The 25,325-nt window shown below is 37.6% G+C and overlaps 1 protein-coding gene across 2 annotated transcripts in view; it reads right to left on the bottom strand.

Moving 5' to 3' along the window:
• Window positions 1-25,325, bottom strand: part of FER (FER tyrosine kinase) — a 474,424-nt gene that overhangs the window by 370,769 nt on the left and 78,330 nt on the right. Inside the window, exons 4-5 of one of the 2 annotated variants that reach the window (XM_007462584.1) lie at window positions 22,477-22,650; window positions 3,440-3,539 (exon numbers count right to left, since the gene is read on the bottom strand). The exons of the other annotated variant lie outside the window; for it this stretch is intronic. Coding sequence (XP_007462646.1) covers window positions 3,440-3,539; window positions 22,477-22,650 — 274 coding nt within the window. The remainder of the gene's footprint in view (window positions 1-3,439; window positions 3,540-22,476; window positions 22,651-25,325) is intronic. 2 annotated transcript variants of the gene reach the window in all.

Genomic DNA, 25,325 nt, shown 5'->3' with positions numbered 1-25,325 from the left:
CAGGCTGTGTTCACGCTGCCAGTCCTCTCCCTGCACTCCGACTAAAGCCCGAGCCTCAGCTCCCAGCCCCCACCCACCCCGGTGGGTGAGCAGACAAGCCTCTCGGGCTGGTGAGTGCTGGTCGGCCCCGATCCTCTGTGCAGGAATCTCTCTGCTTTGCCCTCCACACCCCTGTTGCTGTGCTCTCCTCCGTGGCTCCGAAGCTTCCCCTCTCCACCACCCACAGTCTCCACCCGCGAAGGGGCTTTCTAGTGTGTGGAAACCTTTCCTCCTTCACAGCTCCCTTCCACTGGTGCAGGTTCCATCCCTATTCTTTTGTCTCTGTTTTTTCTTTTCGCTTTTACCCAACCCAGGTACATGGGGAGTTTCTTGCCTTTTGGGAGGTCTGAGGTCTTCTGCCAGCATTCAGTGGGTGTTCTATAGGAGCAGTACCATATGTAGATGTATTTCTGATGTATCTGTGGGGAGGAAGGTGATCTCCACATCTTACTCTTCCGCCATATTCCTGCTACCTTCCCAAACCAATTCTTGATCAAATCCAGAATTTAACCCTTACTTACTATAGGAGCTATTTCTGGGTCCTATCTCCCCCAAAGCCTTGTCTTCTCAAGCTGGACACTATCAATCATATTGAGTTTTTAAATAGCTTTTCAAAGACCCCCTAATGTCTAAAGCAATGACTCTGAATGCCAGAGCCACAGCTTGGGTATCCACCACCAGTGCCCCAGCAATTCCTAGAGCCCATTCCAGAAATGGCCTGGTGTGGCCTCTCCAGATAAACTAAGGTTCTGACATAAAGCCTGTAAATGTTGGAAGAATTTGCCAACACATCATCCTTATAAATAGTAAATAACTTCACAAAAAAAACCTATTTCCATGTTAAAGGTAGAAGAAGGAGTTTGAAAACATATACTAAATTTTCAAAAATATAATTTTATACTTTTTCAGGTAATCCTGAGTATAAAGATAGTTGTGATTATAAAAGGGAAATTCACATAAGTCTCATGCATTTACTTTATATATATAAATAACTTACTTTAAAAGTATATATATAAGAACTTACTTTAAAAGTATATACTCTATATATTTTACATTGACTTAATGGGAGTAATCAAATTACAGAAAATGAAAAAGTACATCACTAATTCCTTTAGAAAGAAAATGTAAATAAGCTCACATATTTTAACTTCAGGATACTCAGTCAAATAATACATTTCTTAAGATCAATTAAAACTACGGTCTTCAGATTTTCTAGTTGCCTTCTTACTACTGATACAACACTGAATGGTATTTTATCTCTATAATAAACAATAAAGATAAGTAATAAAGAACAATTATTATCTGTGAATAATCTTTGATAATATAAACTTTAGGTACAAGAACTATTTAAAACTTTATTATGATATCAGAATTAGATGTCATTTTTTAAACAAAAACTATGTCATTAAAAGTAGGTATCAAACACTTGGGAGTAATTATGTACTTCTTTTCCTAACTAATCATTCTCCAACAGATATAGACCTAGTGTGAAATACTTCACATAGATGGATTACAATATAGTTGGATTAAGTCACCACTTGTTCTGGATGAATTTAATATGTGGATGTTTATAATATAGGAAACTAATTTGAGAATGCTAACCAAGCATTATGTAATGAACTTTATAAAACTAACCCTTTGACAGATTGAGTAGTAATGCTCAATGTACAAAACTATTTCTAAATCACTCTTTTTTTTTTTTTTTTTTTTTTTTTTTTTTTTTTAACGGTACGCGGGCCTGTCACTGCTGTGGCCTCTCCCATTGCGGAGCACAGGTTCCGGATGCGCAGGCTCAGTGGCCATGGCTCACGGGCCTAGCCGTTCCACAGCATGTGGGATCTTCCCGGACCAGGGCACGAACCCATGTCCCCTGCATCGGCAGGCAGACTCTCAACCACTGCGCCACCAGGGAAGCCCTCTAAATCACTCTTGATGGATTAGCAGGGTATCCCTTGTATAAAGACTAAATTTTGAAAAACAGTGAAGACTTGCAGTTCCCAAGTTAGAATATCAACTAGAAGTGGGTAAGCTCCTTGAATGTTTGAATCTCAATAACTTAAGGGTAGAAAATGCTCAGTAAATATTTCTTGATTATATAAAGCACTCTTTAAAATAAAAAAGGAATAATAATTAGGTATACGAAGTTTGAAAATTATGAAATAATCATACAACATTGGAACTTACATCTAAGACTATCTGACTCCAAAGTCTGACTCATCTTTCCATTATTGCAGTTTTTCTTTTCTTCACTTAAATAACTTACATAACTGAATTACAAAAGCATTTTAAAAGATATGTTTGCATTAAAAAGAGATAATAATCTCAAAATGCTGGTTGAGGTACAAGAAAAATAAGTAAAAATAAGTAAACTGTGAATACTAATTCATCTAGAAACACTGCAAGAAGCAGAAACATGAAATAAATGTGGGAAGGATGGAGAGAGGGAGAAAGGGAGACACGAAGGAAATACTGGGAGGAGAAGGGAGGGGAGGGACAGAGAAGGAAGGAGAGGAAGGAAGTAGGGAGGAGCAAGAGGAGGAGGGAAAGGGAGGCAGAAGTGGGGGGGGGGAACTGCATCTAAATCAGTCTCTCTTCTAGTCTACTGGGAATAACAACAAAAACACAGTATTTTCATTGTGTAAGGTATATCCAAATATAGGCGCTGTTTATTTCATTTACCTCAACCAAACAACAAAATAATATACAAGTAAAAGAAAAAGAGAAAATACATTAATAAATTAGAAAGGTAAATTTAATAATTAAAAAAATGTTTTAAAAGGAGTTGCTAATAATGCTTCTAATTAACCAGAAAACAACAAAAATTTTATAATTGAAAAATATCTAAATATGAAGATTAGTCACATTTAAAAACCATAACCAAAAATCTTTGATTAAAACATAATGTTTCCCTTTCCATTTACTTCCAAAGCTTATTATGAAAATTTTAGTACAATATAGATATAAAATTAAGGTATGAAAGCAAAACTGAGCTATAAAATGACCTGTGATTTTAATGGCATTTAAATACAGGTAAAAAGAGGATCAATAAAAGCTTCTAAACAAATATAACTTTATTTTTCTTATTTAGCACTCAGTAATTAAATGAGTAAATCTGAAGCCTATGAGAAAAATTTAAACATTCCTTGCATTCTATTACAAGTACTGCATAATTCTATTAATAGCATGAGCTACTCAAAAATAGTTTCCATTATTTTCAAAAAACAAAACAAAAAAAGACATACTTATTACACAGTTTGGTAATTAGTCTATTTTGGCTTACTTTAATATTTTTAAAATGTAAATTGGTCTAAGTGGAATCATTCCACCAATTATAAAGATAACTTTCAAATGATAAGAATAAAAATCACTAAAATAAACATTTTTCATAATTGCATCATACCTTTAGCTACAGCTTCTTTATATTTCTCTTTGGCAGAATTCATTTCTTTTATTAATTGTCTATAGCTTGTTTTTAATTTCTCTAATTCTGTCTTTGTGACCTGTCAAAAAACGAAATGAAAAAATAATTTTTAATGCTTAAATTTATATCAGTTGAAAACCTAAATTCCAAAGCATTAACAGATGCATATTTTACTGCTTATGGGTCAGAGGTGCTCTTTAATATACAAATATAACCAATAAACTAAAATTAGCTGAGAAATTGGTGATAAATTCAACAGCATATGAAAAAGAAACATTTCTTAGAAAGAAGAGCAGATCATGAAATAGTGCTGTCATCAGCTAAAATGTAAAGGCCAGGGGCTTCCCTGGTGGCACAGTGGTTGAGAGTCTGCCTACCGATGCAGGGGACACGGGTTCGTGCCCCGGTCCAGGAGGATCCCACATGCTGCGGAGCGGCTGGGCCCATGAGCCATGGCCGCTAAGCCTGCACGTCCAGAGCCTGTGCTCCACAGGGGGAGAAGCCACAACAGTGAGAGGCCCGTGTACCGCAATAAATAAATAAATAAATAAATAAATAAATAAATAAATAAATAAATAAAATGTAAAGGCCAATAATTAACTGCTGTGTACAAAAATATTTTCTCTAATAAAAAAATAATTTAAAATACTTATTTTAATTATACAGAATAACTCTGAGTTGTCATAATTCACCAGTTCTAACATGATTTTTTTTTTTTTCACATTGTAACATCTCTGAAAAGATGCATCTAACAATCATTGCTGGCCAGGCAGCAATCATGACAGTGGTCACTGCATGCACACATGAACTTCGTTATTATTTCTCCCCAAAAGCTAGACAAATCCAAGTCTTTGACTCTGTTGTCAAAAAACCATAACAAGCATTTGAGAAAAAATTGAGAGTCTTAGATTGTATCTTGAAAACTTCTAATAAGCCTTCTGGAAGAGTATGAAATCAGCAGCATTAGAAACTTGCTAAAGGGGCATAAGAAACTTGGAAGAAAATCCCACAGCCCACTTTAAACAAATTCTGCATCACAAATGTTCTTGACAGCATGGAGGATTGCACTGTGTAAATAAACAAAAATATCTACAACTATGATATAGATACAAATGAGTTCAAATCATTCCCTTTTAAAAAGAACGTCACTGGTTAACATTTTGTTTTTAATGGACTTTACCTTTTAGAGCACTTTTAGTATCACAGCCAAATTAGCACAAAGTACGGAGATTCCCCACTTGTCTTTTACCCTGATTCATGCACAGCCTCCCTGATTATCAACATGCTCCACTAGAGTATGTTTGTAAATTTTTACAATTGATAAAACTACAATGACACATAATTATCACATAAGTCCATAGTTTACATTAAGTTCCACTCTTGGTGTACATTTTATGGTTTTGAACAAACATATAATGACATGTATCCACCATTATAGTACCACACACAGTTGTTTCACTGTCATAAAACCCTCTGTGCTCCACCTATTCACTAACCCCTGGGAATCAATGATCTTTTTACTCTCTTCATAGTTTTGACTTTTCCAGAATATCACATAGTTCGAATCATACATATTTTTCATATTGGCTTCTTTTACTTAGTAATATGCATTTAAGGATCCTCCATATATTTCTGTAGCATGGTAGCTCATTTCCTTTGAGCTCTGAATAATATTCCATTGTCTAGATGCACTACAGTTTACCCACTCGCTTACTAAAGGACTTCTTGGTTGCTTCCAAGTTTTGACAATTATGAATAAAGCTGTTATAAACAGCTATGTGTGGGCTTTAGTGTAGACATATGTTTTCAACTCCTCTGTGCAAATACTAAGGCGCTCAATTGCTGGGTCCTATGGTAAGAGTATTTTTAATTTTGTAAGAAACAGCCAAAGTGTCTTCCAAAGTGGCTGGATTATTTTGCATTCCCACCAGCAATGAATGAGAGCTCCTGTTGCTCCACAACCTCACCAGTATTTGGTGTTGTCAACGTTCTAGATTTGGGGCATTCTAATAGATGCATAGTGGTATCTCATTGTTCCTTTAATTTGCACTTCCTTGATGACATATGATGTTGAGCAACTTTTTATGTGCTTATTTGCCATCTGTATATCTTCTTTGGTGAGGTGTTTGTTTTTTAATCAGGTTGCTGGTTTTCTTTGTAGACTTTTAAGAGTTCTTTGTGTATTTTTTTAATTAATTTTATTTATTTTTGGCTGTGTTGGGTCCTCGTTGCTGGGCGCAGGCTTTCTCTACTTGCAGCGAGCAGGTCTACTCTTTGTTGTGGTTCACGGGCTTCTCATTGTGGTAGCTTCTCTTATTCTGGAGCATGGGCTCTAGACATGCAGGCGTCAGTAGTTGCAGCACGTGGGCTAAGCAGCTGCGGCAGATGGGCTTCAGTAGTTGCAACGCATGGGCTCAGTACCTGCAGCACATAGGCTCAGTAGTTGTGGCTCGCAGGCTCTAGAGCACAGGCTCAGTAGTTGGGGCTCACAGGCTTAGTTGCTCCGCAGCATGTGGGATCTTCCTGGGCCAGGGATCGAACCCATGTCCCCTGCATTGCAGGCAGACTCTTAACCACTGTGCCACCAGGGAAGATTTCTTTGTGTATTTTAGATAACAGTCTTTTGTCAAATGTGCCTTTGCAAATGTTTTCTCCCAGTCTATGGCTTATCTTCTCATTCCTTTGATACTGTATTTGCAGAGCAGAAGTTTTATTTTTTATTTTTTTGAGGAGAACCTGAATACAATATATATAATATATATCATATATATATTTTATATATATGTATATATAGCTTGGAGGAGGCAAGAAATATGGACACTTCCATCTACGTGACTGCCCATCAGAGTTACTGCTCTGGTCTCGGGGGCTCAAACTATTTTCCATTTTGCATACTTTTAAACTGTTGTATCACATTGATGTCTCTTGTTGAAACCTTTCTGAGAATTTTGCCAATCTGGTTCATTTTATCTTGCCTATCAGGCTGCTTTGAGTTCATTATATCTTTTAAACTTATGAAGTCATTATAGTTCCATAATTGCTTATAGACCACCCAGAGTGTGCCTGAGACCCTTTTGGGGTTCACTTCCAATGCTCTTACTTTCCCTTAAATTCTGTACTAAAGATGCCATACCATTTGAGATTGGAGGCACAGTTTCATACCATGACTCATGTCCAGTGTTAAGTAGAATTTCTCTGAATGAAAATTCATGTGTTCCTTTGCCATTTGCAACACATATCACACACATTTCTGTGGAGTTATAATGTTTTAAAAAAGAAAGAAAGGAGGGAATTCCCTGGCAGTCAAGTGGTTAGAAATCTGCGTTCTCACTGCTGAGGGCCCAAGTTCAATCCCTGGTCAGGGAACTAAGATCCCACAAGCCATGCAGTACAGGTAGGGAGGAGGGAAGAAAGAAAGGGAGGAAAACAGAAGTTTTAAAATTTTGAGGAGTTCCAACTTATCGATTATTTCTTCATGGATCATGCCTTTGGTGTTGTATCTAAAAAGTCATCTTCATACTCGAGGTCATCTAGGTTTTCTCCTATTTATCTTCTAGGTGTTTTATACTATTACATTTTACATTTAGGTCTGTGATCCATTTTGAGTTAATTTGTGTGAATGGTGTAAAGTATGTGTCTAGATTCATTTTTTTTGCACATGGCAGTCCCTTGGTCCAGCACCATTTGTTGAAAATATTAACTTTTCTCCCCTGTATTGACTTTGCCCCTTTGTCAAAGATCAGTTAACTACAATTATGTGGATCTACTTCTGACTCTCTCCCTCTATTCTGTTCCACTGATTTATTTTTTTTCCTATTGTCTTTCACAAATACCAAACTATCTTGATTACTGTACTTTTTTAATTTAAAATACTCCTTTATCTTTTGTATATTGATATTTACACACACACACACACACATATATATATATATACACCTATATAGACATGTATCAAGTCATAAGCCAAATTACTCATTATCCAGAGAAAACAATCAGAATAATTTTTTTAACATCTATTTGAAGTATAATTGCTTTACAAGGGTGTGTTAATTTCTGCTTTACAACAAAGTGAATCAGTTATACATATACTTATATCCCCATATCTCTTCCCTCTTGCGACTCCCTCCCTCCCACCTTCCTTATCCCACCCCTCTAGGTGGTCACAAAGCACCAAGCTGATCTCCCTGTGCTATGCAGCTACTTCCCACTAGCTATCTATTTTACATTTGGTACTGTATATATGTCCATGCCACTCTTTAACTTTGTCCCAGCTTACCCTTCCCCCTCCCCGTGTTCTCAAGTCCATTCTCTAGTAGGTCTGTGTCTTTATTCCCATCTTACCCCTAGGATCTTCATGATCTTTTCTTTTTTTTTACATTCCATATATATGTGTTAGCATATGGTATTTGTTTTTCTCTTTCTGACTTACTTCACTCTGTATGACAGACTCTAGGTCCACTCTGTATGACAGACTCTAGGTCCATCCACCTTACTACAAATATCTCAATTTCTTTTCTTTTTATGGCTGAGAAATATTCCATTCTATATATGTGCCACATCTTCTTTATCCATTCATCTGTTGATGGACACTTAGGTTGCTTCCATGTCCTGGCTACTGTAAATACAGCTGCAATGAACATTGTGGTACATTACCCCGTGAATTATGGTTTTCTCAGGGTATATGCCCAGTAGTGGGATAGCTGGGTTGTACGGTAGTTCTATTTTTAGTTTTTTAAAGGACCACCGTACTGTTTTCCATAGTGGCTGTAACAATTTACATTCCCATCAACAGTGCAAGAGAATTCCATTTCTCCACACCCTCTCCAGTATTTATTATTTATAGATTTTTTTGATGATGGACATTCTGACCAGTGTATGATATCTCATTGTAGTTTTGATTTGCATTTCTCTAATGATTAATGATGTTGAGCATTCTTTCATGTGTTTGTTGGCAATCTGCATATCTTCTTGGGAGAATGTCTATTTAGGTCTTCTCCTCATTTTTGGATTGGGTTGTTTGTTTTTTTGATATTCAGCTGCATGAGCTGCCTGTAAATTTTGGAGAATAATGCTTTGTCAGCTGCTTCATTTGCAAATGTTTTCTGCCATTCTGCAGGTTGTCTTTTCATCTTGTTTAAGTGTTTTAAGTGTCATTGGTTTAAGAGTTTTAAGTGTCATTGTTTTAAGTATCATTCGTTCCCATTTGTTTATTTTTGTTTTTATCTCCATTTCTCTAGGAGGTGGGTCAAAAAGGATCTTGCTGTGATTTATGGCATAGAGTGTTCTACCTATGTTGCCCTCTAAGAGTTTGATAGCGTCTGGTCTTACATTTAAGTCTTTAATCCATTTTGAGTTTATTTTTGTGTATGGTGTTAGGGAGTGCTCTAATATAATTATTTTACATATAGCTGTACAGTTTTGCAAGCACCACTTATTGAAGAGGCTGTCATTTCTCCACTGTATATTCTTGCATCCTTTATCAAAGATAAAGTGACCATATGTGCGACGGTTTACCTCTGAGCTTTCTATCGTGTTCCATTGATCTATATTTCTCTTTTTGTGCCAGTACCATACTGTCTTGATTACTGTAGCTTTGCAATATAGTCTGAAGTCAGGGAACCTGATTCCTCCAGCTCTGTTTTTCTTTCTCAAGATTGCTTTCGCTATACAGGGTTTTTGTGTTTCCATACAAATTGTGAAATTTTTTTTTTCCAGTTCTGAGAAAAATGCCAGTGGTAGTTTGATAGGGATTGCATTGAATCTGTAGATTGCTTTGGGTAGTATAGTCATTTCCACAATGTTGATTCTTCCAATCCAAGAACATGGTATATCTCTCCATCTATGTGCATCATCTTTAACTCCTTTCATCAGTGTCTTATAATTTTCTGCGTACACGTCTTTTGTCTCCTTAGGTAGGTTTATTCCTGGATATTCTATTCTTTTCATTGCAATGGTAAATGGGAGTGTTTTCTTGATTTCACTTTCAGATATTTCATCATTAGTGTATAGGAATGCCAGAGATTTCTGTGCATTAATTTTGTATCCTGCTACTTTACCAAATTCATTGACTAGCTCAAGTAGTTTTCTGGTAGCATCTTTAGGATTCTCTATGTATAGTATCATGTCATCAGCAAACAGTGACAGCTTTACTTCTTCCTTTCCAATTTGGATTCCTTTTATTTCTTTTTCTTCTCTGATTGCTGTGGCTAAAACTTCGAAAACTATATTGAATAATAGTGGTGGGAGTGGGCACCACTGTCTTGTTCCTGATCTTAGTGGAAATGATTTCAGATTTTCAACATTGAGGATGATGTGAGCTGTGGCTGTGTCATATATGGCCTTTATTATGTTGAGGAAAGTTCCCTCTATGCCTACTTTCTGGAGGGTTTTTATCATAAATGGGTGTTGAATTTTGTCAAAAGCTTTCTCTGCATATATTGAGATAATCATATGGTTTTACTCCTTCAATTTGTTAATATGGTGTATCACATTGATTGATTTGCATATATTGAAGAATCCTTGCATTCCTGGGATAAATCTGACTTGATCATGGTATATGACCCTTTTAATGTGTTGCTGGATTCTGCATGCTAGTATTTTGTTGAGGATTTTTGCATCTATGTTCATCAGTGATATTGGCCTCTAGTTTTCTTTTTTTGTGACATCTTTGTCTGGTTTTGGTATCAGGGTGATGGTGACCTCATAGAATGAGTTTGGAGTGTTCCTACCTCTGCTATATTTTGGAAGTGTTTGAGAAAGATAGGTATTAGCTCTTCTGTAAATGTTTGATAGAATTCGCCTGTGAACCCATCTGGCCCTGGGCTTTTGTTTGTTGGAAGATTTTCAATCAGTTTCAATTTCAGTGCTTCTGATTGCTGTGTTCATATTTTCAATTTCTTCCTGGTTCAGTCTCGGAAGGTTGTGCATATCTAAGAATTTGTCCATTTCTTCCAGGTTGTCCATTTTATTGGCATATAGTTGCTTGTAGTAATCTCTCATGACCCTTTTATTTCTGCAGTGTCAGTTGTTACTTCTCTTTTTTCATTACTAATTCTATTGACTTGAGTCTTCTCCCTTTTTTTCCTGATGAGTCTGGCTAACGGTTTATCAATTTTGTTTATCTTCTCAAAGAACCAGCTTTTACTTTTATTGATCTTTGCTATCGTTTCCTTCATTTCTTTTTCATTTATTTCTGCTCTGACCTTTATGATTTCATTCCTTCTGCTAACTTTGGGGGTTTTTTGTTCTTCTTTCTCTAATTGCTTTAGGTCTAAGGTTAGGTTGTTTATTTGAGATGTTTCTTGTTTCTTAAGGTAGGATTGTATTGCTATAAACTTAGCTCTTAGAACTGCTTTTGCTGCATCACATAGGGTTTGGGTCGTCGTGTTTTCATTGTCATTTGTTTCTAGGTATTTTTTTATTTCCTCTTTGATTTCTTCAGTGATCACTTGGTTATTAAGTAGTGTATTGTTTAGCCTCCACGTGTTTGTATTTTTTACAGATGTTTTCCTGTAATTGATATCTAGTCTGATAGCATTGTTGTCAGAAAAGATACTTCAAACGATTTAAATTTTCTTAAATTTACCAACGTTTGATTTGTGACCCAAGATGTGATCTATCCTGGAGAATGTTCGATGAGCACTTGTGAAGAATGTGTATTTTGTTGTTTTTGGATGGAATGTCCTATACATAGCAATTAAGTCTATCTTGTTTAACGTTATCATTTAGCTTGTGTTTCCTTATTTATTTTCATTTTGGATGATTTGTCCATTGGTAAAAAGTGGGGTGTTAACGTCCCCTACTATGATTGTGCTACTGTCAATTTCCCCTTTTATGGCTGTTAGTATTTGCCTTATGTATTGAGGTGCTCCTATGTTGGGTGCATAAATATTTACACTTGTTATATCTTCTTCTTGGATTGATCCCTTGATCATTATGTAGTGTCATTCTTTGTCTCTTGTAATAGTTTTTTTTTAAAGTCTATTTTGTCTGATATGAGAATTGCTAATCCAGCTTTCTTTTGATTTCCATTTGCATGGAATATATTTTCCCATCCCCTCACTTGCAGTCTGTATGTGTCCCTAGGTCTGAAGTGGGACTCTTGTATACAGCATGTATATGGGTCTTGTTTGCATATCCATTCAGCCAGTCTATGTCTTTTACTTGGAGCATTTAATCCATTTATATTTAAGGTAGTTATTAATTTGTATGTTCCTATTACCATTTTCTTAATTGTTTTGGGTTTGTTATTATAGGAGTTTTCCTTCTCTTGTGTTTCCTGCCTAGAGAAGTTCCTTTGGCATTTGTTGTAAAGCTGGTTTGGTGGTGCTGAATTCTCTTAGCTTTTGCTTGTCTGTAAAATTTTTAATTTCTTCATCGAATCTGAATGAGATCCTTGCTGGCTAGAGTAATCTTGGTTGTAGGTTTTTCCCCTTCATCACTTTAAATATGTCCTACCACTCCCTTCTGGCTTGTGGCGTTTCTGCTGAAAGATCAGCTGTTACCTTTATAGGGATTCCCTTGTATATTGTTTGTTGTTTTTCCCTTGCTGCTTTTAATATTTTTTCTTTGTGTTTAATTTTTGATAGTTTGATTAATATGTGGCTTGTCATGTTTCTCCTTGGATTTATCCTGTATGGGACTCTCTGTGCTTCCTGGAGTTGATTGACTATTTGCTTTCCCATATTAGGGAAGTTTTCAACTATAACCTCTTCAAATATTTTTTCAGTCCCTTTCTTTTACTCTTCTTCTTCTGGGACCCCTATAATTCAAATGTTGGTTTGTTTAATGTTGTCCCAGAGGTCTCTGAGACTGTCCTCAATTCTTTTCATTCTTTTTTCTTTTTTTTTTGCATTACACGGGCCTCTCACTGTTGTGGCCTCTCCCGTTGCAGAGCACAGGCTCCGGATGCCCCGGCTCAGCAGTCATGGCTCACAGGTCCATCTGCTCCCATTCTTTTTTCTTTATTCTGCTCTGCAGTAGTTATTTCCACTATTTTATCTTCCAGGTCACTTTTCTGTTCTTCTGCTTCAGTTATTCTGCTATTGATCCCTTCTAGAGAATTTTTTGTTTCATTTATTCTGTTGTTCTTCACTGTTTGTTTGCTCTTTAGTTTTTCTAGGTCTTTGTTAAACGTTTCTTGTATTTTCTCCATTCTATTTCCAAGATTTTGGATCATCCTTACTATCATTATTCTGAATTCTTTTTCAGGTACACTGCGTATTTCCTCTTCATTTGTTAGGTATGGTGGGTTTTTACCTTGCTCCTTCATCTGCTGTGTCTTTCTCTGTCTTGTCATTTTGCTTAACTTACTGTGTTTGGGGTCTCCTTTTCACAGGTGAAGGTTCATAGTTCCTGTTGTTTTTGGTGCCTGCCCCCAGTGGCTAAGGTTGGTTCCGTAGGTTGTGTACACTTTTTGGTGGAGGGGACTAGTGCCTTTGTTCTAGTGGATGAGGCTGGATCTTGCCTTTCTGGTGGGCAGGTCCACGTCTGGTGGTTTGTTTTGGGGTGTCTGTGGCCTTATTATGATTTTAGGCAGACTCTCTGCCAGTTGTTGGGGGCTGTGTTCCTGTCTTGCTAGTTGTTTGGCATAGGGTGTCCAGCACTGTAGTTTGCTGGTCGTTGAGTGGAGCTGGTTCTTGGTGTTGACATGGAGATCTCTGGAAGATTTTCTCCATTTGATATTACATGGAGCTGGGAGGTCTCTTGTGGACCAGTCGTGAACTTGGCTCTCCCACCTCAGAGGCACAGACCTGATGCCTGGCTGGAGCACCAAGAATCTGTCATCATCCACATGGCTCAGAATAAAAGGGAGGAAAAAAAAGAAAGAAAAAAAGAAGATAAAATAAAATAAAATAAATAAAATAAAAATTAATTATTAAAAAAGAAGAAAGAAGAGAGCAACCAAACCAAAAAACAAATCCACCAATGATAACAAGCATCAAAAACTATACTTAAAAAAATAAAAAAGCACAGACTGAACCCTAGGTCAAATGGTAAAAGCAAAGCTGTACAGACAAAATCACACAGAGAACCATACACATATACACTCACAAAAAGAGAACAAGGGAAAAATATATTTATATTATTGCTCCCAAAGTCCACCTCCTCAATTTTGGGATGATCTGTTGTCTATTCAGGTATTACACAGATGCAGGGTACATCAAGTTGACTGTGGAGATTTAATCCGCTGCTCCTGAGCCTGCTCGAGAGATTTCCCTTTCTCTTCTTTGTTCGCACAGCTCCTGGTGTTCAGCTTTGGATTTGGCCCCGCCTCTGTGTATAGGTCACCTGAGGGCATCTGTTCTTCACTCAGACAGGACGGGGTTAAAGGAGCAGCTGCTTCAGGGGCTCTGGCTCACTCCGGCTTGGGGGAGGGAGGGGTACGGAACACGGGGCAAGCTTGTGGCAGCAGAGGCCTCCGTGATGTTGCACCAGCCTGAGGCGCACTGTGTGTTCTCCCGGGGAATTTGTCCCGGGATCATGGGACCCTGGCAGTGGCGGACTGCCCATCTCCCAAAAGGGGAGGTGTGGATAGTGACCTGTGCTTGCACATAGGCTTCTTAGTAGTTGCAGCAGCAGCCTTAGCGTCTCATGCTTGTCTCTGGGGTCTGCGCTCATATCCGCGGTTCGCGCCCGTCTCTGGAGCTCCTTTAAGCGACGTCTTTGTTCTTACAGCTCCAAAGGGGGTTCAGCTTTGGATTTAGACCTGCCTCTGTGTGTAGGTCACCTGAGGGCATCTGTTGTTTGCTCAGATAGGACGGGGTTAAAGGAGTAGCTGCTTTGGGGGCTCTGGCTCACTCAGGCCACAGGGAGGGAGGGGTATGGATGTGGGTTCAGCCTGTGGCGGCAGAGGCTGGCGTGACGTTGCACCAGCATTAGGTGCACCATGTGTTCTCCCGGGGAAGTCGTCCCTGGATCAAGGGACCCTGGCAGTGGTGGGCTGTACAGGCTCCCGGGAGGGGAGGTGTGGATAGGTGCTTGTACACAGGCTTCTTTGTGGCTGAAGCAGCAGCCTTAGCATCTCATGCCCGTCTCTGGGGTCCACGCTGATAGCTCGTGCCTGTCTCTAGACCTCCTTTAAGTGGCGCTCTTAATCCCCTCTCCTCGCACACCAGGAAACAAAGAGGCAAGGAAAAGTCTCTTGCCTTTTCAGCAGCTCCAGACTTTTTCCCAGACTCCCTCCCGGCTAGCTGTGATGCAAGAGCCCCCTTCAGGCTGTGTTCACGCAGCCTACCCCAGTCCTCTCCCTGGGATCTGACCTTGGAAGCCAGAGCCTCAGCTCCCCACCCCCACCCATCCCGGCTGGTGAACAGACAAGCCTCTCGGGCTGGTGAGTGCTGGTCGGCACCAATCCTCTTTGCAGGAATCTCTCCGCTTTGCCCTCTGCACCCCTGTTGCTTCACTCTCCTCCATGGCTCCGAAGCTTCCCCTCTCCGCAATCTGTAGTCTCCACCCACAAGACTAGGGGCTTCCTAGTGTGTGGAAACCTTTCCTCCTTCACAGTTCCCTCCCACTGGTGCAGGTCCCGTCCCTATTCTTTTGTCTCTGCTTTTTCTTTTTTTTTTCCCTACCCAGGTATGTGGGGAGTTTCTTGCCTTTTGGGAGGTCTGAGGTCTCCTGCCAGCATTCAGTAGGTGTTCTGTACGAGTTCTTCCACATGTAGATGTATTTCTGATGTATTTGTGGGGAGGAAGGTGATATCCACATCTTACTCTTCTGCCATCTTGAAGCTCTCCCCGATTACAGTGTCTTTATGGTAAGTCTTGAAGTCAGGTAGTGTCAGTTTTCCAATGTTGTTCTTGTCCTTCAATATTCTGTTGGTTATTCTGGGTCATTTGTTTCTCCATATAAATTTTAGAATCAATTTGGCATTTGCTGAGATTTTGATTGGGACTGTGTTGAATCTATAGTTCAAACTGGGAATAATTTGTATCTTGACAACACTGAGGTTTCTCATCCACAAACATGGGATATCTCTACAATTATTTCTTCTTTGATTTCTCTCATCAGAGTCTGTCATTGTCCTCCTATAGATCTTGTACATATTTTGATAGTTGCTAACCTAAGTATTTCATTTTTTGAGGTTCTAATGTAAATGGTATTGTGTTTTTTAATTTCATATTCCACCTGTTCCTTGTTAATATATAGGCAAGTGACTGACTTCTGTATGCTAACACTGTATTCTGCAAACTTGCTATAACTGTTTATTAGTTTCAAGAATATTTTGTTGATTCTCTTGGATCAACAACCATGTCATCTGTAAACAAAGATGGGTTTATTTCTTCATTCCCAATCTGTACACATTTTATTTCTTTTTCTTGCCTTGTTTCATTAGCTAAGATTGCCAGTATTATGTTGTCAAGCATTGGTAAGGGCAGACATCCTTCCCTTGCTCCTGATCTTAGTGGGAAAGTTATGAGTTTCTCACAACTAAGGATGATGTTAGCTATAAGTTTTTTGTAGATATCTTTTATCAAGTTGAGGAAGTTCCCCTTTATTCCTTGTTTACTGAGAACCAACCCAACTGGTGTTGGATTTTGTCAAATGCTTTTTCTGCATCTATTCATATGCTCATGTAATTTTTCTTTTTTAATTTCCTGATATAATGGATTCCTTTATTTGATTTTCAAATATCGAACCAGCCTTTCACACCTGAAAAAAATTCCACTTGGTCAAAGGGTATAAATTCTTTTTCTACATTTTTGGATTTTATTTCTTCATAGTTTATTAAGGATTTTTGCATCTATGTTCATGATAGATATTGGTCTGTTGTTTCCTTTTCTTCTAATATCTTTGTGTGCTTTTGGTGTTAGGTAATGCTGGCCTCATAGAATGGAGTTAGGAAGCTCCTCTCTGTTTCTTTTTCTGAAATAGTTTGTAGAGAATTGGTAAAACATCTTGCTTAAATGTTTAATAGAATTCACCAATGAAGTCATCTGAGTCTGAAGCCATCTGAGCCTGGTGCTTTCTATTTTGGAAGATTATTAATTATTGATTCAATTACTTTAATAGATATGTGCCTACTGATTGTCTATTTCTTCTTATGTGAGTTTTAGCAGACTGCGTCCTTCAAGGCTTTGGACTATTTCTCCCAGGTTATCAAACTTATGGACATAGAGGGCTGTTTTTGTTTTTAGTTTTTTAACGTTTTTATTAGAATATAATTGCTTTACAATGGTGTGTTAGTTTCTGCTTTTTAACGAAGTGAATCAATTATACATATACATATACCCCCATATCTCTTCCCTCTTGCATCTCCCTCCCTCCCACCCTCCCTATCCCACCCTTCTAGCTGGTCACAAAGCACTGAGCTGATCTCCCTGTGCTATGGGACTGCTTCTCATTAGCTATCTATTTTACATTTGGTAGTGTATATATATCCATATATACACTACCACTCTCTCACTTTGTAACAGTTTACCCTTCCCCCTCCCCATATCCTCAAGTCCATTTTCTAGTAGGTCTGCGTCTTTATTCCCATCTTGCCCCTAGGTTCTTCATGACCTTTTTTTTTTTTTAAGATTCCATATATATGTGTTAGCATACGGTATTTGTTTTTCTCTTTCTGACTTACTTCACTCTGTACGACAGACTCTAGGCCCATCTACCTCACGACAAATAACTCAATTTCATTCCTTTTTATGGCTGAGTAATATTCCATTGTATATATGTGCCACATCTTCTTTATCCATTCATCTGTCGATGGACACTTAGGTTGCTTCCATGCCCTATTGTAAATAGAGCTACAATGAATATTGTGGTAAATGACTTTTTTTTTTTTTTGCAGTACGTGGGCCTCTCACTGCTGTGGCCTCTCCCATTGCGGAGCACAGGCTCCAGACGCACAGGCTCAGCAGACATGGCTCCTGGGCCCAGCCACTCCACGGCATGTAGGATCCTCCCGGACCGGGGCATGAACCCATGTCCCCTGCATCGGCAGGCATACTCTCAACCACTGTGCCACCAGGGAAGCCCTAAATGACTCTTTTTGAATTAGGACATAAGAGTTTTTAAAAAGTAGTCCTTCATTATCCTTTTAATATCCAAGGGATATGTATTTTTCACCTCTGATATTAGTAATTTGTACCCACACTGGGTTTTTGTTAGCCTGGCTAGAGGCTTACTGATTTTATTCTTCTCAAAGAATCAGATTTTGGTTTTGTTGACTTTATTAGTTTCATGTTTTCATTTTCATTGAGTTCTGCTCTAATTTTCATTATTTCTTTCCTTCTGTGTACTTTGGATTCAATTTGCTCTTCTTTTTCTACTGTCCTAAGGTGGAAGCTCAGATGATAGATTTTAGATCTTTCTCCTTTTCCAACAAATGCATTCAATGCTATAAATTTCCTTCTAAGCACTGCTTTTGTTGTATCCCACAAATTTTGATAAGTTTTGTTTTCAGGTTCGTTTTGTTCAACATATCTTTAAATTTTTCTTGAGATTTCTTCCTTGATCCATGTGTTATTTAGAAGTGTGCTGTTTAATCTCCAAGTATTTGGGGATTTTCCAGCTATCTTTCTGTTACTGATTTCTAGTTTAATTCCACTGTGGTCTCAGAGAAGACACTGTATCAACTCCATTTTTTAAAATTTGTTAAGGTGTGATTTATGACCTAGAATGTGGTCTATCTTGTTGAATCATCCAATATGAGCCTGAGAAGAATGTTTATTCTCCTGCTGTTGGATGAAGTAGTCTATAGATGTTCCTTATAGCTAGTTGATTGATGATATTATTAAGTTCAACTCTGCCCTTACTGATTTTCTGCCTGCTGCATCTGTCCAGTTCTGATGGGGGATGGGGAGGGTGCTGAAATCTTCAACTATAATAGAGGTTCATCCATTACTCCTTACGATTATAACACTTTTTGTAGTTCTATCAGTATTTTGATGCTATGTTGTTAGGCACATACATGTTAAGGATTACAGTGTCTTCCTGGAGAACTGACCCCTTCAACATTATGTAATTCCCCTCTTTATCCCTGATAAATTTCTTTACTTTGAAGTCTGCCCTGTCTGCAATTAATATAGCTACTCCCACTTTCTTTTGATTAGGGTTAGTATGGTATATCTTTCTCCATCCATTTACTATTAATCTATATGTGTCTTTATATATAAAGTGGTTTTCTTGTAGACAACATACAGCTGTGTCTTGTTTTTTTATCCATTCTGACAATATCTGTCTTTTAATTGGTTCATTAAGACCACTGACCTTCAAAGTAATTATTGATATACTTCGATTAGTATCTACCATATTTGTTACTGTTTCCTATTTGTTACCCTTATTAGTTGGTCCAATTTTTGTCTTCCACTATTTTTTTGTCTTTGTGGTTTTAATTGAGTACTTTATGTGATTCTAATCTCTATCATTTCTTAGCATACTAGGTATACTTTTTTTTAGTGGCTGCCCTAGAGTTTGCAACATACATTTATAACTAATTCATTCCTACTTTAAAATAACACTATACCACTTCATGCATAGTGTAAATACCTTACAATAACAAAATAATCCTAATTCCTCCTTCCCATCCCAAGTATTATGGCTGTCATTCATTTCACTTATATATAAGCATACATAAAAATATGTACACACACACAGGATATATACGTGAGTGTACATAATCAAATACATTGTTGCTATTATCGTTTCAATAATCATTATCCATTAAATCAATTAAGAATGAGAAAAATAAAAGTTTTCATTTTTACTTCACTCATTCTTTCCCCAATGCTCTTTCTTTCTCTATGTAGATCCAAGTTTCTGACCTATATCATACTTTCCTTCTCAGTCTATTGGCAACAAATTCCATCAGTATTTGTTTGTCTGACAAAGACTTTATTTCTCCTTCACTTTTGAGGGATATTTTCACAGGGTTCAGAATTCTAGGTTTATGAGGGGTTTTTTTGTCATTCATTCTGCTTGGTGTTCTCTGAGCTTCCTGGATCTGTCATTTGGTGTCTGACATTAATTTCAGGAAATTCTCAGTCATTATTGTTTTGAAAATTTCTTCTATTCCTCAGTCCCTTTCTTCTCCTTCTGGTATTCCCATTATATGTATGTTACACCTTTTGTAGTGGTCCCAAAATTCTTGAATATGCTGTTTACTTTTTTTTTCAGTCTTTGTTCTCTTTGCTTTTCACTTTTAGAGATTTCTATTGATATAAACTCAAGTTCAGAGACTCTTCAGTTGTGTTCAGGCTCCTAATAAGCCCATCAAAGTCATTCTTCATTTCTGTCATAATGTTACTGAACTCTAGAATCTCTTCTTGGCCCTTGCTTAGGATTTCTATCTTTCTGCTTACATTGCCCATCTGTTCTTGTATGCTGTCTACTTTACTCATTAGAGCTCTTAGCACATTATTAATAGTTGCTTTAAATTCCCAGTCTGATAATTCCAAGATCCCTGCCATGTCTGATTCTGATGCTTGCTCTGTCTCTTCCAATTGTGTTTCCTGCCTCTTGGTATGCCTTGTCTCTTTCTTCTTGATTGTCAGGTATAATGTACTGGGTAAAAGGAACTGAGGTAAACAGGCCTGTACTAATGTGGTGCTAAGTTGGCAAGGAAGGAGAAGCATTTTAGAGCCCTCTGATTAGGTCTTGGTCTTTCACTGAGCCTGTGCCTCTGGACTGTGAACTTCACATGTACTTCTCAGTCCCCACCCCACCTTACATGGGACAGGATGGCTAGAGTGAGCTGGATTTGGGTACTTCCCTTCCCCCAGGTCAGTTAGGTTCTGGCTAAACAGTGTGTCCTGACGACAGACCTTGTTAAAAACAGAATGCTCTAGCATGTCAAAATTATTCCTTTTCCTCTGCCACTACCAGGATCATGAGATTTTTTTTTTTCCTATATTCTCTGTGAGAACCTCATAGGGATTTGGGAGGTAAAATTCACAAGTGTGAAGGCCCCTCAATGAGTGGGTCCTCCTGGAGTTTGTAACCCTCAGAAATGTCCACACTGAACTTCCAGAATTTATCAGTTACAGTTCAGGTTTTTCTACAACCAACAATGGTTCCCGAGACCGCTGCTGTTCTGATAAGTTGTGATTCTCCGTATTTGCTTGTCAGTCTCTCCAATTGGTGGGGGATTGGGGGGGGCAGTCATCTGCTCTGTGACCTACTTTCTCTAACGGATCTAAGAAGAGTTGTTGATTTTTCAGTTTGTTCAGCTTTTTACTTGTTGTTAGGATGGAGGAACAACTTCCAAACTTCTTACATGCTGGTCTGGAAACTAGAAGTCTTAACTTTTGAACTTGCCAAACAACCAATTCACTATTCAGCAAACTGGCAATTTTTTGGGGGGTGGGGGGCTATGTTGGGTCTTCATTGTTGCGTGCAGGCTTTCTCTAGTTGTGTCCAGAGGGGACTACTCTTTGTTGCAGTGCCCTGGCTTCCCATTGTGGTGGCTTCTCTAGTTGCAGAGCATGGGCTCTAGGCACGCAGGCTTCAGTAGCAGCACACAGGCTCGGTAGTTGTGGCTCGCGGGCTCTAGAGTGCAGGCTCAGTAGTTGTGGCACACAGGCTTAGCTGCTCTGTGGCATGTGGGATCTTCCTGGACCAGGGATCAATCCTGTGCCCCTGCATTGGCAGGCAGCTTCTTAACCACTGCACCACCAGGGAAGTCCCAAACAGGCAAATTAATATCAAAAAGCAAGAATTTATCCTACCTTACACCTCATGGCAACCAAATAGTTGATACAGGAAAAATTTTTATTGAAAAACTCCAGCTAACAATTGCATCAGAAATGACAGAAGTAAAATATTGCCATTTTACAACCTCCACTGAGCTAACGGATCTAAGCAGTGAATATGAAGTGTTGCTAAAACTATTAGGTGAAAGGCTGAAAAGAAACTTTTTTAATAGATTGAACAGGCTGGCAACACTGGAACCTAATAGTCAAGTTTAACATCAGAAGAAGTTAAACAAGCAGACATTATATACCTCTTGATATTAAACAACAGAAAGTCTATACCAGCATCTATGATGTATTCTTGCCCACAATAAACAGCCAAAATCTTATCAAGCCTCTAGATCTAACTTCCAGTTTGCAAGAAAACTGGAGGATGACGGAATATGTGAAACTGCATCACAAGATGCTAACAGCAAAATCCAAAATGAAGGAATTAAATGCTATAGAATAAACTACCCAGTTTCTCCCACAAATAAATGGCATTTTAAAAGTGGGGTGGTGAGGGGAACCTAGAGATTAAGAGATTTTTCAAATGCAACATATGAGCCAGGTTTGGATCATGATTCAAATGAAACAACTGTAAAAAAACATTTAACAATCATTTGAGCATAGTCAGGATAATTAATAATATTAAGGAATTATTGTTATTTTAGGTGGGTTAATGATAACATAGTTTTTTTAAAAAGAGTACTTATTTTAGCAATATATACTAAAATATTTATGGATAAAATAATAACTGGAATTTTCTTTAAAATTATCCAGTGTAGAAGAAAAGTAGGTGAGAGTATAGATGAAAAAAAAAAAAGAAAGAAAGAAAATATTGACTATGTGGATGGATAGGTCAATGGGAGTTCATTTAACTATTCTCTCTTCTGTACATTTGCAAATTTTCATAACAAAAACCATTGTAAAAAGTTATACAGAAGAGACAGACTCTGTGAAAAAAATTAGAAATATTCCAACTAATTTATTTTGCCTATTTTTTATTATATGCATAGAATTACATGGTGCAAATTAATTTTCTAAAAGCCTGAAAGAGCTATTTCAGTGAGTAAAAAATAAAAATTCTAAGTGATAAGAAAGCATTGTAACATCGTTAATTGGCAGCATTTTTTTCTTTCATGAGTATATAAAGTAACAGTATATCTTATAATCAATAATGTTGTATATTCAGTAAAAATAAGATACCACTTATGAGAGACACTGAAATCTATTTCTTGTCAGGAAATGGTGACTAAGCAATTTTTAAAGTCAAAGTAAAGATAAAGTATTTCAGTGAATTTAAAAATCAAATTAAAGAAAGAATTCCAGAACGGAAAGACAAACCTTGATCATCTCTGCCTCTATCTGCTGATGAACACCTATATAACTCTTCTTCACCTGCTGCTTGTCTTTGATCATCATGGTGAGCCTGTGTAAGGGCCCAGAATTTAGGTCCTCTGCATGCGTCTTCATTATCCTACTAAGTTGTTCCGTCTGCTGAATCATAAGTAGCCAAGACTTTTTAAAAAATAAGAAATAAAATTAGCACTTGTATTAGAGGTTTCCACTTAGCTGTCTTCAGGAACTTTAAATACTTAGTTTTACACAAATTATTACATTAATATAAAAATGGCAGGTTTCTGGCAATTATGCAAGGAGCTATATGAGTGGTTCATATTTAGCATCTTTAAATTCAAGAACAAATGCTTCAAAATTCAGTAATCAGAGACTGCAGAATTCTAGGACAGGATTAAGGGACTCTGAGAAGCCACACTTGCAGTCTTCATTTTACCATTTCTTGTTTGTTTTTCAACACACTGATATACTGCTTCTGCCCAAACCATTCTATTGCCTCAGTAAGGTTAACACTTCCTAATGATCAAATGCAACAGAAATTTACCCATCTTCATTCTTAACCTGTTCCTCTGAGGTATCTGATCCTACTGACTCACTTCTTCCTGAAACCCTCTTTTTTGGTTTCTATGGCTTCTCATCTTCCAACATGCTGGCTTGCCTTCCTCCCTTCCTAAAAATTCCTTCTCAAACTGTATACCTGCTCTTCTTTTGCTGTCTATGTCTTAAATAATTGTATTCTCTACATTTCTATCTTATCTCTTTTCTTAATAAATACCATTAGTTCTCAATGGTTTTTCTAGCCCAACATATTGCCTCAATAGCAGACACACATAATGGTGGGTTTGGGACAAGTGGGCATATGGATACTGCTGGAAGAACAAGTCATCTGTTTTTAGACGTTCTAGCTTATAAATACTGAAAAAAAAATAAAAGGAATGTTCTTCACTACAGGTCTTCAAAATTCTATTCAGAAACAGGTGTTGGAGACTTCCCATGATCAGAGAGGATCCATGGTAAAGATACAAAAAATAGACAAGGTATATAGTGTCAGATATTTCACAAGAGTAATTTTCTACACTATTACCTTTGATCTGTGAATGAACAGAATTTGTTTCTGTTAGTAGTCCAAAATAATCCTAAATCAAAATTTAATAGGTATCTAAATCAAAAGTATAGCCTAAAGGAAGCAAATTCTTAGTCAGAACTCACCAGGGTCTAACTTAGTAATCTTGCTTTTTGACATACTGCAATATATGTTTTTTAAAAAAGGTAATCTTTGAGGACATTTCTTTAGGGAAAAAGGTCATTTTTAGTTGTGAAATGCTATTATGAACATGAAATAAGATAGATGGCCTATGAACTCATCACATTTACTTTCAAATTCAAAAACCTCAGTACTAAGATGCTCGATACTACAAAGCCATTTAAAACTAATGTAGCTCCTCCATTAAAATATTAAATTTAACAAAGATGAAAACAAGAAAAACTATACAAACGTGGATTAAAAACATAATTTAAATTGCCCTAGTAATTCTTGTAGCTTTGCCTTTTTCATTTGATATTTTCACTCTAAAAAATACCATGTTAGAAAAACACTCTATAGCATGTGCAGAATATTAAGGCTACCAAAGGCTACCAAAAATAAAGTGAGAGGAATCTGTTTCTTTCTCAAAAAACAAATATTCTCTATCTTCAAAAAGCAAATACTCTCTAAGCGCTTTGTAGCAATAAATTTTTGTGATTCTATGTAGGAGTCCTTGCAGCCTAGGGTAAAGCCTTCTTAGAAGCTAACATTAAAGATCACACAACTAGGTCAGATTGCCCTTCACCTCCCAGGAGGGCACATCTCATCCTGTCTAATAGCTGTGTTCACTGCAGTCACTGTGCAAAGTCAAAACCTCCCAAGGTATATATTATTACCCCAACTGTCAACCCCATATTGCCCTCAATATCTCCTATTCTGACCCAGGACACTATCTATAGAATCCTGTACTCTCAAGAACTCTTGCTCTATAATTAGAAAACTCCTTATACTTCTTATCAGAACTTTCCATTTGTCTTCTATCTGTAACAAAAACCTGGCTTGATCCTACTAAAAACAACCTAATACTGCTAATAAATATGCCCTCTCTTCCTAGAAGTCTCTGTTCTTCTGAAGCTCAAGTCACCCTTGCACATGAACAATCCATCAGAAACTCCTTCTGATTCTCCCTCCAAAGTCTACCACTTCTCTTCATATTCACTGCCACCCCTTCTGGAAGATATGATTATCTCTGGCTTAGACTGTTGCAGCACCTCCTAATTGGTGTCCTCTCTTCTACTCATGCTCCTTTCCAAACCATTCTCCTTAAAGTAGCAAAAGAAATTGTCACCTCCTGCATAAAATCCTACACTGGCTTTCCTTTTCATTTAAAGAAAAATTCAAACTTCCTTCTAAGACCTACAGTGTCTCAGATTATGTGTCCTCTGTCTATCCTTTCAACTTCTGTTTTGCCATTATCTACCCAGCTAAATAACTTCTAGTAGCACTGGTCTTCCTTTAATTTCCTAAACATTCTCTCTTCCTGGGAGCTCATCCTCTATTTCACATGGCAAGATCCACCTCTTCCTTTACGAATCAGCTAAATCTCATGTAGGTCTAATGCTTGCTATTCTTTATCTTAGCACTTAAAACAACTATTTATTTGTATGTATACTATTTTTTTTAATGTCTCCCCAACTACAATGGAAGCTCCATGAGGGTAGTACTGTGTCTCTGTGTTCACTATTTTAGGTATTCACTGTGATGCCTAAAATAATAGCTACTAAATGTTCTTTGAAAGAAGGAAGGGAGAGAG

This window comes from Lipotes vexillifer, unplaced genomic scaffold, assembly GCF_000442215.2.
Source record: "Lipotes vexillifer unplaced genomic scaffold, Lipotes_vexillifer_v1.1 scaffold710, whole genome shotgun sequence".
Classification (NCBI taxonomy): Eukaryota; Metazoa; Chordata; class Mammalia; order Artiodactyla; family Lipotidae; genus Lipotes; species Lipotes vexillifer.
Note: the sequence above shows the minus strand (reverse complement) of the source record. Positions and strands in the feature narration are given on the sequence as shown.